Source organism: Sminthopsis crassicaudata, chromosome 3, assembly GCF_048593235.1.
Source record: "Sminthopsis crassicaudata isolate SCR6 chromosome 3, ASM4859323v1, whole genome shotgun sequence".
Taxonomy (NCBI): Eukaryota; Metazoa; Chordata; class Mammalia; order Dasyuromorphia; family Dasyuridae; genus Sminthopsis; species Sminthopsis crassicaudata.
In genome coordinates, this window is record NC_133619.1 from 8,975,324 (window position 1) to 8,994,227 (window position 18,904).

At 37.5% G+C, this 18,904-nt stretch overlaps 1 protein-coding gene across 12 annotated transcripts in view; it reads right to left on the minus strand.

Moving 5' to 3' along the window:
• The window catches only part of FARP2 (FERM, ARH/RhoGEF and pleckstrin domain protein 2), an 87,189-nt gene that overhangs the window by 52,167 nt on the left and 16,118 nt on the right, over positions 1–18,904 (minus strand). For all 12 annotated transcript variants that reach the window (XR_012487641.1, XM_074297945.1, XM_074297955.1 and 9 more), the window contains 3 exons: positions 4,003–4,107; positions 3,123–3,165; positions 276–354 (listed from right to left, as the gene is read on the minus strand). Coding sequence is in view for 11 of the 12 variants with exons in the window: in XM_074297945.1 (XP_074154046.1) it covers positions 276–354; positions 3,123–3,165; positions 4,003–4,107 (227 nt within the window). In the remaining variant the exon portion in view is untranslated. The remainder of the gene's footprint in view (positions 1–275; positions 355–3,122; positions 3,166–4,002; positions 4,108–18,904) is intronic.

Consider the following 18,904-nt stretch of genomic DNA (forward strand, 5'->3'; position numbering starts at 1 on the left):
GATGTCTTTGTGCATAGATTTATTAATCTTTCCAATTACAAACATCTTCTAAAAAAATCAATCTAACAGCAAAGGCGTTTGGAAAAAAAAATCATAATGTAGCCCTAACATTTCGCTGTCTTAAACAACTTCACTTTATTTTAGAGGACATTTGAATCATAAATACTTGGCTTAAAAATATAATTGTCTCACTAGTCACAATGACTAATTCTATTTCCAGATCCACTGAATACTTCTTATTTTCATTTTTAAACCTGTTAAAATTACAACCTCACCTTGTGTACTCTTCTTGCAACTGTCCAGGGTCAGGTGGGAAGAATTTGACGGCTAGCCGAAGCATTGTATTCTTTGGTCCTATGACAAAAATAATTTTAAATTCCGCAGGTTACTTTCTATAGACATATAAATAACAAGCTTACTTCAGTACTTTTGAAACAATGTAAAAAATAGTTTAATTTTAAATTCAATAACTCTTAATTAATCTCCTTGCTTAGCATTATGTGACACCTGGTACCTTTTTTGGTCACACAGCTTCTAAGTACATGATGGGAGCTGGAGCACTGATCTTTTGACTCCCAGGACAGGCTATGCTCCCTGATGGCACATGCTGCCCTGGTCTGACCTCCAGGGAGGGACAAAGTGTATTATCAAGAACCCAGAGCAGCTCAAATGTCTAAATCAGGCCTCGAATAAAGGTTTTCTGGTACAAAACTGGGATACAGTCACTATGCCAGGCTGCCTTGAATTGTTAAATCCCATCCAGAAACACTGCAGTAAGCATATTTATTCATCACCAAAAAAAAAAAAAAAAAAAAAAATCTCATGTGCTTAATTTAGACATTTTCCAATGGCTTCAAGCTCAGAGTAAATGTGATGAGACATGAGTGTGTATAGGGGAAAAAAGCTCTTCAAAGTCTTCATGCACTTAAAGGTTAATCAGGACTGAATCAGGAACATTTCTGCACATGAATGCACCCCAAGGTGAAGGAAGAATATTATTGCTGGTAAAAGCCTAGCTATCAAACTAGGGTCTCAGGAATGGTCAAGTTGTATAACAATGTGCCTGTAGAAATCACCAGAATAGAGAAGCTGTAAAAGTTATGAGGAAATCATTCTAATAATTTATATGGCATTAATTTATCATTCCACAATAAAAAAGCATCTTATGTCCCATCGCCCCTCAAAGCAAGTGATAATCATTATTTATCAGATCTCAAACTATATTAAAAAAGCAATAGTCATCAAAACTTTGCATTGTTAAAAACTAGAAAAATTGGTTTGATAGACTAGCTAAGAAAGAACCAACTGAATAAACTATTTGGTAAACTGAAGAACATAAGTTACTGGGGAAAGACTCCCTTTTTGACAAGAAAAGGGAAACATTATCTGCCAGAAATTAGATTCAGACTAAACCTGGAGGTTATGAAGCTGTTTTATAATAGTTTGATATAAATGTATTGCAACATGACATCAAGAATCACTTTCCAAACACTAAATGACCAGTAGATAGGAACAATTTCCAAATGAATACCAAATTCTTAATGACCAAATGAAAACAGATTTGAAAACAATCAAACGTTTATTAAATGCTTGCTCTTTATCAGGCCATTTTGCTAAACTCTGAAGATATAAAGAAAGGCAACCCCTCCCAACTTTTCCCATTCTAAGTAAGGAATTCACAGTCTAAGGAAGCTAAATCACTAATAAGAAATGAATCCATATTGAAACAACTCTGATATTTCACTTTATGCCATATAAAATAACCAAAATTAGAAAAATTTTAAAAGGTGAAAAAAATTGAGGTTGGGGGGCCATTTCAATTTATAATTATACAAAAAAAGTGTCTAAGTGTGAATACACCTTGGATCCAGCTACAAGGATCATATGCTTCAAGAAAGTCAAAGATAAAAACAAAGGTCCAATACACACAAAAATATTTATATAACTGCACTCTCTTTATGGCAGACCAGGAAACATCAATGAGGGAATAGCTGATAAAAGTACAGTAGTAAAATCCTATTTAGTTTTATATAGTAAATGACAAATATGAAGAATTCAGAGAAACATGGGGAAGATTTGTATAAACTAATGAACAAAATAAAAAATAGCATATTATTATTCCTGTTGAACAACAGAAAAACCCTTAAAGGCACAAAAGGAGGAATTTCCTAGTTTGTGGCAGAGAAGCAGGAAAAGAAAATAGTAGAGCAAAATAGATAGATGATTACAGACAGTCTATACTTTTGTTTACTTTTTTAATACAGCAAGGAAAGGTTTTAATCAGAGGAAGAATGACTGGCATCAAAGACAGAAGGCATTAATAAAGCTACTTTAAAAAAGAAAAAAGGGAAATGTCTATCCCACTTATTCCTACATATCAAGTAAGTTTAAACAAAAATGGGTTCCTCTAGTTTATCAGTTTTCCAAAATCACATAACATAACATATTGGGCCAATGACTGATTTTATACTTGCAATAATCCCAGGATTCACTTACAGGATTCTACTACTACATCTGTTCTGTTTGATTCTCTACTACAATTATTATAAGCAAAATTTTAACTGAAAAAGGGAAAGTGTCATAATTTTTAGATTCTACAGACAGCAGGAAACATCCTTTCACAAACTCAAACAATCATTACAAATTTTAAAGTTGTAGAATTATATAATGTTGCTATTAATACTGCAACTAAATTACTTCAAGTTATTTTAAATCTCTGAGATAAGCTGATGGTTAAATAGGCTAAGACCAATTATACAAAGGAGGAAAGTCTGCAAAACAAAAAAGGCCAATATAAGAGCAGTAATTTCTTGATTATCCACTATCAGTAGAAATTTAAATTTGCATAGGCTTTTTCTACCTTATTATCTGCACCTCCAACATATGAAGGCTCTTGGCATGAGCTCACAAAATATTAATTTCAATAGTGTTAAAAGAAAAAAATGTAAAAGGTGAATCCAAATGTAGAACCAATCAGAAATTATTTTGGTATTAGCTGCTATTTTATTCATGTTAATATCATTCCTTCCCTAGTGATCATGAACGGACTATACCAAACAATTCCAAAAATAATCAAGTAAGAAATCCAAAAATAGCTTTACAAAGGATAAAAATAGACTTACTTCGTATTTGTTTAACAATAGGTTTCAGCGGTTCCAGCCAAATCTAAAGAGGATGGAAAAAAAGAAAACTCTATACCATACTTCCTTTACATGTCCATTCAGTAGACATACTGAGAAATACTAATATTATTCGTAATTATTATATCAAATACCATAATTATTCATAATAAAATAGCTAGAAAAAAGCAAATGATAAGAATATTGCCTCAACTAATTTTTTAAAAAGTCAGATTTCACTACAACAGAAAAAAAAAAGGAAAATTACTTTTTGGCATATGACTTAAAATCTTTTTTACATGCCTATGGACTTAACATAAAAGGAAAATCTCTCCACCAATTAAAGCAATCCCAAAATGGAACATGGCTATTTCCTGCCAAGCTTGAGAGGTAGCAGGTTTTTTCATCACTGGAGGTATTCCAGCAAAGCCTACCTGGGGAGGAGGAATGAGCATTTCACTGTCAAAGAAAAGTACATATTTGTGTTCAGGTGCAGGGATGACTTATAAGATTCTCCTAAGTCTAAAATTCTGTCCTATGAGATAAGATCCTTAAGGATTTTCGTGTCCCCTAAGCGCTTTAGGGCTCTTTTGCACATGTCTGATTCTGAATATATATTTGTTGAGCAAATGAACAAACTAAGGGTCCTGAATAGAATTATCTAAACATAATACTTCCCATCTTATATTTTTTTAAAAAATGTTTTTGTTAAAAGAAAAAGGTTTTAAAAATAAATTTTCTAAAATTGTATTTATTTTAGCTTGTATTTAGCTAGTTGATAGAACTTTATCAATATTATATATTTAATGTTATATGCATTTCAACACTGTATAACAGTATTCCAATACTTTGGTAAAAATAAACAATCATATTCTTTACATACCCAGTAAGACTGGACATTCTGGAATTCCAATCCAAAGTAATCTGATTCAATCAAATTTAAATGCTTAAACACCTCTGTCAGCAGGATCTGGCCATAGCATTTGGGCTAGAAAAGAAAAAAGGGGAAGGACATAGAAGAAAATAAGTTTTAGATCCAAGAAAAGAAACATTTTTCATTAAAAAGCTTCTCTGAATACAAAAAGCTTGGTTCAATTTTTATGAGTTTGTTGAACTTTGCAACAATAAATGACAAAATGGTTATTGTGTCACATATCAAATATATGTTTGTGACTTTAATGGAAATTGATACCAATTTTTAGCCTACCTAAGATGTGCCTAGGGAGGAGGAATAAAAAGACTGCCATCCATTGCCAACTACATGGACCAGGGAAATTGTACTTCCTCTCACCCCCAAAAGCATACCAAAAGCACTTAATAAATGTGTATTGTTTATTCTGTTGACTAATATCTCCCTCAAAACTGTCCACTGTCTTCTCATCAAATCAGAAAACTTAAGAAGGCAGCTGAGGCTAAAGTGGAGTATATGTGGTCATCTTCTATTAGCTTTGTGGAGCACCTCCCTCATTAGAGGCTTCCTCCAATTCCATCACATCTGAAGCTGCTCCACCACCTTTGCCCACTTACTGCTCCCCTCTTCACAAGGCAAGTTAACTGGCTTTCTGTTAGCCACATGAACCCTTCTCTTTAACCTCTACAGAAGAAATGATCCTAAGAGAGAAAGCCTCACCCACGGACACAAAAATCGGCCATCAAAAATAATCTGAATTCTTTGGGAAAGGCCTGCTTATTGATTTGTGCTTTTTATTTATTGATTGATTTTTATTATTTTATTGATTGATTCGGTGAGCTCACTTCAATCTTTCAAGAAAGTTTTTTTTTTTAATTTTATGAACTATAATCCTTTAAGAAGAAATAAGTCAACATTCTATGTGATGTCAGGATTTTTTATAAGGAAATAATATCGACCATAGAGGTGAAACTGTCCTGGGCCTCCCCATCATCACTTGTGGAAATCTTCAAGTGACTTGTCCCACAGACATCTTAGACTCAATATGCCCCAAACACAACACCGTAATGTTCTTGGCCCACCCTACCCACCAAATCTCTCCCTGGTTTTTCTATTACTTGTTGAGGGCACAACTCAGTCAAATGAAACCAAGTCAACAAACAATTTATGTGCCAGGCACTATGTGAAGTGCTAGGAATAAAAAAAGGAGCAAAGACAGTCCCTGATCTCAGGGAGCCTCTAAAACAGGAAAATTATGTCCCAAAGGCAGAGGTGAAGGGAAGGAAGAGAAGGCAGGCACGCTAGCTTAACATGGACAAAGAAGTCTGGATGGAGTCAGAAAGGGAACCAAGGAATGCACCACTGGCCAGAGTCCTTAAAATGGAGGCTCTGGGATCAACTGACAATCAGAAGAAGGAAGGGGCTGCAATCACCTAGACCTACACCCCCTCACATGCTGTGAAATTTTGTGGCAAACAAAAAAGGCAGCTAACTTGTCTTCAATATGGCTGTCTTCCCGCTATTCGTACACCACAGCCCTGTTACAAGGCCACCTTCAGCAGCCTGCTGTCTGGTCTCCCTGCCTCCAATCCATCCTCCACTTGGCTTTGAACATGTCATCCCTAATGCTTCCAGAAACAAACAGGAAATGCTTTTTAGCATCTGGAGGCCTTCACAGCCTGTTGTTTTCCTAATTCCCAAGGTTCTTAGACTTACACCTCTTCTTATACTCTCGAATACAGAAATACGGATCTATTTGCCATTCCTCACATCGGACACTCTATTTTCTGAAACTCCATGGGTTGACATTGGCCATCCCCCACATCTGGAATGCTCTCCCTCATCCCTGACTCCTAGCATTCCTGGTTTATTCCAAAACTTGGCTCAAATTCCACTAAACAGAGAAACCATTTCTGGGTCCCATTTGCAGCCAATGAGAACCTTCCCTTGAAAATTATCTTCCATGTACACTGTATACAGTTTGTATGTATGTAGCTATCTGCATGTACCTTGTTGCACTGCAATGTTAGCCCAAAGGCAGAGGCTGATTTTGTGTTTAAACACTTATTATTCCCACCACACAACAAGATGTTTGGTTCATCTGTTTAATAACTATTTAGTAAATGCTTGTTGACCTACTAGGCACAATACAACTGCTAGGTTCTGGGGATATAAAGGTAAAATGAAAACTTTTCTAACCCCAAAGTTCTTTTGTTGAGGAAACTTACTTCCTTTCCTACAGCAAGGTTTTTGCAAAGTAATTTTAATAATAGTTAACATTTTTTTAATGGCACATACTATGTGCTTTATATTTACATCTCATTGATCCTCACAATCCTGGGAGGTAATTGCTCTTATTATTCCCATTTTACAGATGAGGAAACAGGCAAACAGAAATTAAGTGACATCCAATGTCATCCATCATTTCAGCATATCACTTTTTTGTGACCCCATTTGGGATTTTCTTGGTAAAGATACTGAGGCGGTTGGCCATTTCCTTCTCCAGCTCTTTTTATAGATAAGAAAACTGAGGCAAACAGGGTTAAGTGATTTGCTCAGGTTCATATAACGCATAAGTGTTTGAAGCTGCATTTGAACTCGGGTCTGTACAACTCCTACCCTGATGTTTTATCCATTGTGCTACCTACCTGCCCTTATAACCAAAATTATGACTGAGGTTTCAAGTAGGAAACTGGAAACATTTCAGCCCATTTCTATACTTATCATTCCTTATTTTCTAAAGTGTTGCTGCCCAAATTCTCTTACCTACACAACTCCTCGATCTTATTCCCACCAGTCAGCACAGAGCTCACCCTTCTTTGGGGATGGACACTTGCCACTGTTGTTGCTTGTCCTTCGTTTTCAAAGAGAGCCATGACTTCAGGAAGGGGATGCCATGACATGTGAGTGACTTGGCTTTAAATGAGGGAGGACTGGGCAAGGTGCCTGCCTCACTCTCCCCTCCAGAGCCATCAGGGTCCAGGGGCCAGACCGATATCAAAACGACTAGAGATGGCCCTGGATGCAATAGGAGATTTTGGCTCTTTTTATTTTGTGCTTCCAAAGTGGCAGATGATTTAAAAATTTAGGAACTAGCTGTCTACATAATCCAAAGTCTGGTTTAATTTATTTTATGAGAAACCAAATTCTAAATTTCTTGAAGCATTAGTACAATTAAAAGCAATACAAAATAAGACAGACAGTTATGTTACTACAATTTACTTAGTAACAGCTGGGCATCCAATTTGGAAGTGTTTTTCAACTGTTAAACTACAAAATAAATTATAAGCAATCGCATACAAAATTATAGGTGAAACAGGCTTTTTTTTTTCTTGTTGGATAATGCCATTTTAAAAGTTGTTCAGTCCTTCTAAGCTGAGACATAGAAGTGTATTGTTAAAAATGTTACATTTACAAGAGTGGCATTAAATATTTTGCCTTGATGCAAATGAGTCACAAAGGATTGGCTAACAAAGTACTTCTTTATTCTTTGTCTTGAGCACTGTGGGAAAATTCTTCCTGAGACAACTTGATTTACTTCTTCGAGTTGTTTATCCCATGTACCCATTTCCAGTTCATTTGCTAAAACAGAACTCTTCCAGCCACCCAAATTCCTACGCATCCTTTTTGGCAAAATTCAAAACCCCGTCTCTACACGAAATGATGCTGCGTGACACTTCTCGTCAAGTAACTCAATATATCCATAACAATGCAAGTTCCTATTCTACTGGGCAATTTTCAAAAAAAATCTCTGAGGAATAGGAAGCTCAAAATGAACACATGTTGGATTCTTTAAAAGGTCACCAGTATTTCTGATGGCATTTCACTCTCTTCTGGGCATCTTCCAAATCTTCAATTCTCAGAGTCCTAATGTGCATGATGCCAATGTATTCAGCTTCAAATGCCATTCAACAAGCCCACAAAGCTGAAAGATGCTGAAATACACAGCTGTGGGCGCTTCTTCAGCCTCTGAAAGACAAAATACAATTCGAGGCCTTCCCATCTATTTGGTCCTGGAAAGGAGGGATGCTGGATAAGATGGAGTTGGAACAAATCTATTTTTAGGTCATACAAGCATGCTAGGTGGTGCAGTAGATAGTTGCTGGTCTAGAGTCAGGAAGAATTTTCTTCCAAGTTTAAACTGGCCTTAAGATACTTCCTAGCTTTTTGACCTTGGGCAAAAAGTCACTTAACCCTAGTTTGCCTCAGTTTCCACAAATGTAAAGTGAGCTAGAGAAGGAAATGGCAAACCACTTCAGTACTTTTGCCAAGTAAATACCCAAAGGGTCACAAATAGTTGGACACAACTGAAAAAATAAAACACCATAGCATCATAGCTCATATTCACAGCTTAAGCATAACCATAAAAATTGTCCAGTGCGATGCAGATAGATGCAGGGGTCTAAGAACAGAGAATGCCAGAAAGAGAAAGACTAATTTCCAGACTCCAAATTATATTGTAAAACAGAAGAATCAAAATCACTTGGTACTGGTTTAAAAATAGAAAAGAAGATCGATGGAAGAGGGTTGTCATATATATAACTAAACGCAGTAACTCAGTGTTGAATAAATCTAAAATATATATATATATATATATATATATATATATATATATATATTTATTTGCCAAGGAAACAATTTATTTGCCAAGAATTTCTGGGAAAATGGAAAGCGATCTGACAGAAACCAATTTTTAAACCAATATTTTACAATGTAAACTACAACAAATTCAAAATAGACATGTGACTTGATTTTTTTTTTTTTAATTTACAAAACATATGCATGAGTAATTTTTCAACACTGACCCTTGCAAAACTTCTGTTCCAAATTTTCCCTTCCTTCCCTCCACTCTCTCCCCTAGAAGGCAGGTATTCCAATACATGTTAAAATAAATATTAAATCCAATATATGTATACATATCCATACAGTTATCTTGCTGCACAAGAAAAATCAGATCTAGAAAGAAAAAAAAAAAAAAAAAACCGAGAAGGAAAACAAAAATGCAAGCAAACAACAACAAAATGAGTAAAAATGCTATGTTGTGGTCCACACTCAGTTCCCACAGTCCTCTCTCTGAGTGTATATGGCTCTCTTCATTATTGAACAATTGGAACTAGTCAATCAATTCACTGTTGAAGAGAGCTACGCCCATCAGAATTGGTCATTGTATAATCTCATTGCCATGTATAATGATCTCTTGGTTCTGCTCATTTCACTCAGCATCAGTTCATGTAAGTCTCTCCAATAGTCTCTGAAATCATCCTGCTGGTCATAATATTCCATAACATTAATTACCATAACTTATTCAGCCATTCTCCCACTGATGGCTATCCACTCAGTTTCCGGTTTCTTGCCACCACAAAAAGGGCTACTACAAACATTTGTGCACATGTGGGTCCCTTTCCTTCCTTCAAGATCTCTTTGGGATATAGCCCAGTAGTAACACTGCTGGGTCAAAGGGTATGCACAGTTTGATAACTTTTTGAGCACAGTTCCAAATTGCTCTCCAGAATGATTAGATTCGTTCACTGTTCCACCAACAATATACCAGTGATATGACTTGAATATTAAAGGCCATACCATTGAGAAATTAGAAGAGAAGATCATCTACCTTTCACAGTTACCTTTCACAAATGGATCTGTCCCAACTCCATCTTATCCAGCATCCCTACTTTCTACAGTTTTCATCACAACAAATTCAAAATAGACATGTGACTTGAATATTAAAGGCCATACTAGTGGAAAATTAGAAGAGAAGATCATCTATTTTTCACAGAATATCTCTGACAAAGAACCAAGATTTAGGACAAATAGGCAACAGAAATGGAGAATCTAAAAGCCATCTATTTCCTAATAGATAAATAAGGACAGGAACAGAAAGTTCTCAAAAGAAGAATTACAAACTAATAGCGAGCACATGAAAATGTTTCAAATTACAAAAAGGGAAATGAAAATCAACAACCCCAACAAAGATCACAAAAGATGGGAATAACTGACTTTGGAAGGACTGTAGAAAGACAGGCACATTATGTTTGCTGATGGAGGTATAAATTTATGTAACCACTCCAGACAGGAATTTAGGATTATACCAGTAGAGTACCTAAAATATGTCTATGCCATGACCCATAGATAGGCATATACTCTAAGGAAGTAATGGACCAAAAAAAAAAAAAAAAAAAGCTGGAGAGTTACCAAAATATTTATAGTGACACTTTTTGTGGTAGTAGCAAAGATGCCATCAAACAAAAGCCAAAGAAAGAAAAATTAAGCAATCTGGAATATATAAAGGAAATGAACTATTAGTGTGCTAGGAAAAAAATGAATATGATTAGTAATTGTCAATAAATATGCATTTATTAAGTGCCCACTATATGCTAGGTACTTTGCTAAACCCTAGGTTAAAAAAAAAAAATCAATGCAAACTCAGTCCCTGCTCCCAGTCTAATCTCCAATGTCTCCCTACTGCCCTTAAAGTAAAATGTAAAGCCCTCAATTCAGTCACAAGTACTAAGTGCCTAAAAGTACCAGGTACAAAGGAACAATCTCAGCCAGCTCATAGTCAGATGGAGAAGACATATGTGAGTCTATGCCAGATGAATATGAAGAGAATAAAAAATGGTTTAAAAATGAACAGAGATGGAGGGCATTAGGGTGGGAAAGTTTCAGGTAATAAGGGGTGACTGAGTTATGCTTTAAAGGAAAAGGGGGGATTATATGAAGGAAAGATAAGGAAAGAATGCATTCTAAAGATGGGGGGTAGCCGATACAAAGGCCCAGAAATGGAAAATCAACAAGGAGAAATGGACTGTGGGCTAGGGAGAACAATGTCTCAAAAAGCTGGGAAGGCTGGAGTCAGGTTGTGAAGGATTCCAAAAACTAAACAAAAGATGTCTCCTCCACACAACATGACCCCTGGTTGATGAAATATGGAAATAATGTGAGTTGCAGCAGTGTAAAGGATAGACTGGATGAGGGAGAGGTTGAAGACAGAGAGAACAGTGAATAATCCAGGCTGAGGTGAGGAGGCCTGTGTGACCAAAGAAGGGATCAGACAAGAGAAATGTAAGGGGACGGTGGAAAAGGAAGAGCATTTTGGACCAGGATATACCAGGGACTTGTGCAAGCACAGTAATTTGTACAATCAGTCCTCAATATCGGCTCAACTTTCACCCATTCCCGTACTTTTAATATCCTCATTTTCAATTTTGCATTGACAGCCATGCACATCTGGGGCTATACTCCCATGCTCTGAGTGAGACTCTGAAGATCTCCAACAATCCACAGAACAGTTGTGCTGATGAAATGTTTCAAGTCAACACATCCTTCATGATCTCCAACTCCATCTAACCATGAAGGCCAGAATGTCAGAGTTAATGTCAAAATCTCACCAGTGTCACAGCTTCAATATGTGACTAAAGTCCCATCAACTTTTCCCTTGATTTTCAGAGGAAGCTATGGGGGAGGTTGACAGTAGTACAGCAGGTAAAATTAGGTTAAAAAATATTTCAGTTTTAAGAATTATATTTGTTGTATTCCATTTGTGGTACCCTAGATTTCATGTGTATGAAAAGTGAATATTTTCTAAAATCAATGTGTGATTTTATTGAGATGTTTTCACAAAAGGTCATCAGATTCTAAGAAATTACTAGTGAGAAAAATGTTTTGCATGTTACCAATTTGATTTTGCGTATTGCATTTTTTAGATTATTTCATGTTTTGTCATAAAGAACTGCACACAGATTAGTATATTTTCAGCAATCTCTAGCAAAATATTACAGTTTTTATATTTGTGGAAACCTAATTCCCTTTTAAATTCTTTTTTTTTTTTTTTACTTTGCATTGTTTTCTGATAATGTTTACCCAGCAAAAGTTGAGGGCTGACTTTAATTACTATTCTCAAAGTTACCTTTCAAAAACCAAAGGTTGCAGGGGTGGATACAGCTTTAGCTCCCACAGGGAAAGAAAGAGCAATGCTTACTAATCAAGCGTACAGAGATAAAGGGAGAGGAGAAGCTTGATGCCATAGTACGGAGATGGTTGGGAAGTGGTTGCTAAGATTAAGAAGTTGGGAGGTTAAAAGAATGGTTGTAGTTTGGACAAAAATAGGAAAGTCTGAAAGAGGGGAAGGTTTGGGAAGAAAGATAATGAGTTCCGCTTTGGATGTATCAGAGTTTGAAATGTCTCAGAAATATCTAGTTTGAAAGTTTTAAGGCAGAAGAAATGGTACAGAAGATGGGGCACTGGACCTGCAGGCAAGATGGCCTAAGTTCAAGATCAGGCTCACACATATACTAGTCTTAGGACTCTTATGAAAGTCACTTAATCTCTAACTACCTCAATTTTCCTCATCTATAAAATGGTGATTAACAAAATGTACATACCAGGGTTGCAGGAGAACTAAAAGGAGGTCTCTGTAAAATAGTTTAACTATTTCAAATATGCAAACCTTAGCTATTCTTGTTTTTGTTGCTGCTGTAGTTACATGCCTAATAATATTGCAGAACTGAAGCCTAGGGAAGAAAATGGAGCTGACTACATAGATCATCTGGATAATGATAATTACCCGGGAAGCTGATGGAGTCACCGAAAGAAAATGACATTTGAAGATTTTTCTGATATCCTGGTATCCAATAGCCAACTGAATGAACATTCTTCAGAAACTCCCAAGATAATCAGTGTATCTTATAAGCACACTCCAATAATTAATTCTCTCTTTACTAATCAAATTTTTTTTTAACTTTCTCTTCATGGCCCAGCAGAGTCTACCTAACTTTATCTTGTACTCTTAAAGCACAAATCAGAATGAAATTCCAGCAAAACTTTTGTCTGAAACCTGTTACTCATATTTTTAACATTTTTTAAACTGTTTATTTCCCAAAGAGACAAAAATAAGTCTCTAACTCAAATATAAATAGAAAGAGCTTCCTGGGATTTGTATCAAGCTCCTAAAAGCAAGCATTGCTTACAATTCTAGGCAATGAGCCACTGTCTGCCAACTATGTACTATTACCATTTGGTATGAAAGGAGACACAATTGTCAAATTGTATATAATATTAGTAACACTGGCTATGAACAATTTTTATTTGAGACAACATTATTCCTGCATACAACTACTGAAATCTGGAGAAATGGCAGAAAGAGCTGCACAGCCCAACCAAATGTACTTTCTATCCTTCCTACTCCCCTCTAAGACAGAGAAGTAAGCTACTTTCTCGCTTAAGTTCATACTCCAACCACTAGCCCACTGCCACCTCCTCCTGGCTTCTGAACAACCTTTCCCTTCCTTTTTCATTCAATCCCATCTCTCAACTAATGCCTTCCCATCTTGACCCTAGAAAGATCTTCCCTGACTGTTAGGTTCTTACTAAGTTAGGAGAAAACTCAAGGATATTCTGCTTTAATGTCTTTCTTTTATTCTGTTACTTTATTTTAAAAATCACTTAGATTAACCAACAGACTTTTTTGGAAATGAAGGTATCTCCTTGAGGATTACCAGATTACTATTTCCTCTTACCTGTTAAAACATAAGGACACATTTTGGGATGCAAAGGAGATAAAGGAGAGAGACCACCATTTATTATCGTCACTTAGAGGGTGTACCCCATTATAAGTAAAAGGGAAATGTTTATAATTATAGATTGATCTTCAAGCAATTGTTTACTTGACTTTACTGAAAATAATTTTAATGGCAAAGGACAGCTATTCTTTTTACTCAAATTTATGTAAATGGTTCCATTTGAAATAACAAAACATGCCAAGGATATGTCTCCATTTCGATAGAATTAAAACAAAGGCCAAAAAAAGAATTTTGAATAAATGGTAGAATGCATTTCTCATGATCAGAAGGAACACTCAATTTAATAAAAAGACTATTATTGGCCAGGGACAGTAAGGCATGGCAGTGGATAGAGTGCGTAGCTTGGAGTCAGGAAGACCTGTCAGTCTCAAACTCTTCTGTGGGCCTGGCAAGGCACTTGAGCCTGTTTGCCTCAGTTTCCTCATCTGTAAAACAGGTAGAAAAAAATGGACTCCTGTGTCTCTGCCAAGAAAACCAGCATCAAACATGGCTGAAATGACAGAACAAAGACAGTAGGTCATCCAAATAGCCTCTGTCAAAAGCTGATTGATGCTTTTGAGAAAGGTGAACATTCCAGAATTCACACGATGAAATGCCAGACAGAACGTATGAGTGACTGGGAAAGACACGTCTCTCCTATGGCTTTCATTGTGATCAGGATAGGTCTGGAGTCATAAACTTCTTAATTCAACAGAAAGAGATGGGGTAACACAGACTGTAATTCTACACACTGCTATGATAAACTGAAGAGTGGGTTAGGCAAAGCACAAAATTAGACACGCACTAAACATTCGTTCTCATCAACACTCCTGTAAGCAACCACATTTTAGATCCGCCTAAGGACTTATTTTTGTTCTTCAGTGAGTAGTCACAAAGCCTCCAAAAATAGAATTCCTCACTAAGGCCCATTCAGGGCCTTAGAGAAGTAGAAGAATTGAGACAATTTTTTAAAAATGTGCCTTCTTTATCAAACAATATAAAAACAATTCTATTCTTCATTAGCCACTATAATTAGAAGGCAAAAATAATGTATATTCTATTCCCAAAAATATTCACAGACTTAAAAAAAACTTGTTTTGAGATGTAAACAATAAAACCTCCTCCGAATTAAACAAAACCACTAAGTCACTACAAATCTGTAATTCTCTATAACTGGACTCTAGAGCTAGAGCAGAGAGGGATGACAGAAACTAATCCACCATCAATTTTACAGATGAGGAAACTGAGGCCGGAGGTGATATTTCTTGCCCAAAATCACACTGATAAGTGTTGAAAATAACCTGTTTGCCTCTGTTTTCTCATCTGTAAAATGAGCCGGAAAAGGAAATCACTCTAGTATCTTTGCCAAGAAAACCCCAAGCAGGATCACAACTCAAAATGCCTAAACAAGCCCCACCACTTCTGACCCCAGAGCCAGGGGTCTTTCCACTGTTATCACACTGGAACTATTAGAGAAGCAGCTTCTCCATGGCAGTGAATTTCCACACCACTTAAGCTATCTCCCAGAGAGCTACAATTTCACCATTTTAACTATTCCTGGTGAACAGCTTTCAATGATGGATTCCACGTTCCCTGTCTTTTAGAAGAGACAAATCTGCCTTCTTTACTCACCATGTCACGAATCACCCGCACAGAACTAGGCACCACAGAATACAGTGGCAAGTGAGACCCCCAGAAAACTGACTCGGAGTGAAGATCTGAGTATAGCTAGTGTGCCCTAATAGAGGTCTACCCCCAGGCCTCCCTGTAGAAGCCCATGCCCTCCACCCCCCCATACCACCGACTGCCCTGAAGACGGTCTAGATTAGGCTGAAATCCTTACACACACACACACACACACACACACACACACACACACACACACACACACACACACACCCCACACTAGTTGGGTGACCCTAGGCAAGTCACTTGACTGCCCCTTGATCTGGATTTCCTCATCTTTAAAATAGGGATAATAACAGGACCTATTTCAAAGGACTGTTGTAAGGATCAAATGAAATAACATACGCAAACCACTCTGCAAACCTTACAGTAGTATATAAATGCTAGCCACCACCATCATCATCATCATCTCTTTGCCTTGTCGGGTCAGTTGTATGCCTGTTGCCTTCTCCATTAGAACAGGAGCCCAAGAGGGGCTGAGGTTCCAGTTTTGGTGCTGGGGCTTTTTGGTTTGTCTTCGTATCCCCCCAGGTTAGGGCACATTTCCTGACCCTGACAGTAGGTGCTTATTAAATGCTCACTGTTATTGTTGCTGTAAGACCTTGAGAGTGTATGTGGATTTGCTGGCATTTATTATGGCTGCTCTGGAGGCCCTATTTTGTTGTTTTCTGTTCTCAATTCTATAAGTTATTATGAACAGAATGTTGGAGCTGGAAAGTAATCTAGAGATGATCTACTCCAAACCCCCCACTTTAAAGATGGGGAAGCTGAGGCTCTGAGGGGAAATGGTAGGTAACAGAGGGCATAACTGTTTTGGAGAAGTTACCACCTTCTTGACCTGCAGAATTGGGAGCAATAGGTTAGAAGGCAGCTGTCAGACATCATGCAGGAAAACTTCCCTGCCCAGCAATCTGAAAAAGAAAATGGGCACCTCAGGAAGTCATGAGAGGACTCTTCATGCTTTTTCACATCAGGATTAGAAGAATTGGCCACTGAGGTCTCTGCCACCTCAGAAATTCCCTAAGTTGGAAGGTGCCAACCCAGTGCCCTTCCTACTTTCATATAAACATAGCATCCCAATGCCAACCTAAATGAAGCTAGAGGAGGTCTAGTTATCCAATTTTCAGATGACAAGTGAAACTGAAAGAACTGGAATCCCAAAAGATCTCTTGGCAGAAACAGAATCATCTAAACTTTCTCTCTCCCCCATACTTCCTGCACTGCTTTGTATATGGACACTACTTAATGAATATGTCAATCAATGAATCTTTACAAATAGAGTTTTGGCAACACCTTTTACTTTGTAAAAGGCTGGGGGCAGCTCTGGCCCTAGAGTCAGGAGGGCCCTAAGTTCAAATCCAGCCTCAGACATTTGACACTTACTAGCTGTATGACATTGGACAAATCATATCAGACAAAAGAGATGGTTTAGTTAGTTTGTTAATTTTCTTCTTTTAATCCATTACAAATCAAGGCTTGTTGGACTGGGGAGAGGGGAAAAGGAGCCTCCTGAGAAATGAAATGAATGTGACATGAAAAACAAAAGATATCAATCAATATCATTTTTTTAAAAAAAGGGAAGTGGAATTTGTTCATGGTCTATAAGTAGGGGCTAAGAAGTAACATAATGGCAAAAAAAAAAGGGGAACCTGATTCTTTAGCTGCATTGACAGGAGCCCAACTTGCTGAGGGAGGGAGGCAAGGGTAACAGCAATCCCTTCTAAAGCAGGAAGATCTGTGATCTGGGGCTCTACCTTCGGCACTGTACCTTAGGCACTGTACCCTGTACAAGCCAGTATGCCTTGCTAGGTGTTGAAGACTACAAAGACAAAGCTAGACAAGTCCTTTTTTTCAAGAACCTTATATTCTCCTTCCCTCCCTCCCTTCCTTCTCTCCCCCCCTTCCCCTTGCCTCTCTCCCTCTCCCTCTTTTTTCTCTATTCCTCCTCCCCCTCTCTTCTGTCCCTTCTCCATCCCTCTCTCTTTCTCTCTTCCTTTCCCCGTTGAACTTTTCGGTATCAGGAAGAACGTAGGCTGACAACCAGAGGGATGAATTTTGATGGAAGTGATAAAAGGAGACCAGTTTTAGTGGCAATCTGGATTCCTCAGGTTTTCATCCTGGGAGATTACTCAGCCCTGGAACTCACACCTCCAAAGTACCCTTAGTCCTGGGACTCCTCCCTCAGATTGGACGGCTTCTCTCAGAAGCTCCACATAAGAAGAATGATCAAGCCCACCATCTCCTCCTTTTTCAGCAAGCAGCAATCTGGATTCTTCCTATCACACCCTCCCGAGATAAAGCAGAAAGAAACCCCTGAGGGATAGACAGAGAAGCCTGCTACCAACAAGTGCAACCTTCCCACAGACTTCCTTTAGCATTTACACATGAGGAACTGTCCAATGCAGACACAGTGAGGAGTATGCTCTAGTCTCCAAGGCAGGGAAGTAAGAATCCCAATGTGCCAAGTAGGAAACCAATCTGACAGAAGAGGAGATAACTTGACTGGAAAGGGAAAATAGGAGCCAGATTGCAGAAAGCTTTGCAAAGGAAAAGGAAGCCACTGAGTGGATGTGTTTGGGGAGGTAGTAGAAGGGGTAAAAGGACATGAGCAGAACTATGTTTTAGGGAAATCCCGGCATGTGTGGACTATTGCAAGAGAAAGACAGGAGGCAAGGACACCAATTGAGAAGCTCTTCCAATAATCTAGGCAAGAGATGATAAGGATCTGAAACATAACAGAAACTGGGGGCGTGGAAAGAAAAGCTTGGAAACCAGCTGGATCTGGGGACCAAGGAAGAGGAACAAATCAGCAATGATTCTAAGATTAGGGCCACTGGCAAAAGGAAGGATGGTGCCACAAGGTGAAACGTGTATTGGCAGAGGGACAGGTTGTGAGAAAAATATAAAATTATTAAATAAATAAATAAATAAATAAATATATATATATATATATATATATATATATATATATATATATATCTCATAAGCATACTACATATTTATTAAATGTTTATATATTGTATAAATAATATATAATAAATATATTTATTTTTAAATATAATAATTTCCATTTGGGCCATAGTGAGCATGCATGCCTATGTAACAACTCAGAGATGTTCAATGAGCACTTAATAATACAGGATTGAATCATAAGTGAGTCCAAGTGATGGAAGAAAAATGATTTTACTGATCAAATAGGGAAAACAGAGTGTGTCAGTCTCGGGGTATGGGACAAGGGACTGAGGACTAAGTTTCAAGTAACAGTGACCCAACCAAGTATAGATAGATAATAAGGAATTGTTAAGATCACAGGCCTAGAACTGAAAGAAATCTTCGATTATCTAGTCCAAGTCCCTCACTTTATAGATGAGGAAACTAAGACCTGGAATAGATTCAATGACTTGCTTCTTCTAGTGATCAGGTGGCAAGCCTAAGAGGTCTGAGTCTAGGCTGGCCCACACTGTCTCTGCCTTGGACTAAGGGCCTCCTTAAAGGGCAACTGAAGCTGTACATATGAATACACTGTCTATGGCCAATAGGGTAAGAAAAGAAAAGGTCAAGAATCCAAAATTGAACAACATGCACATTTAGGAAATGGGAAGAGAAAGAAAGGCCAGAGCAGGGAGAGTGAA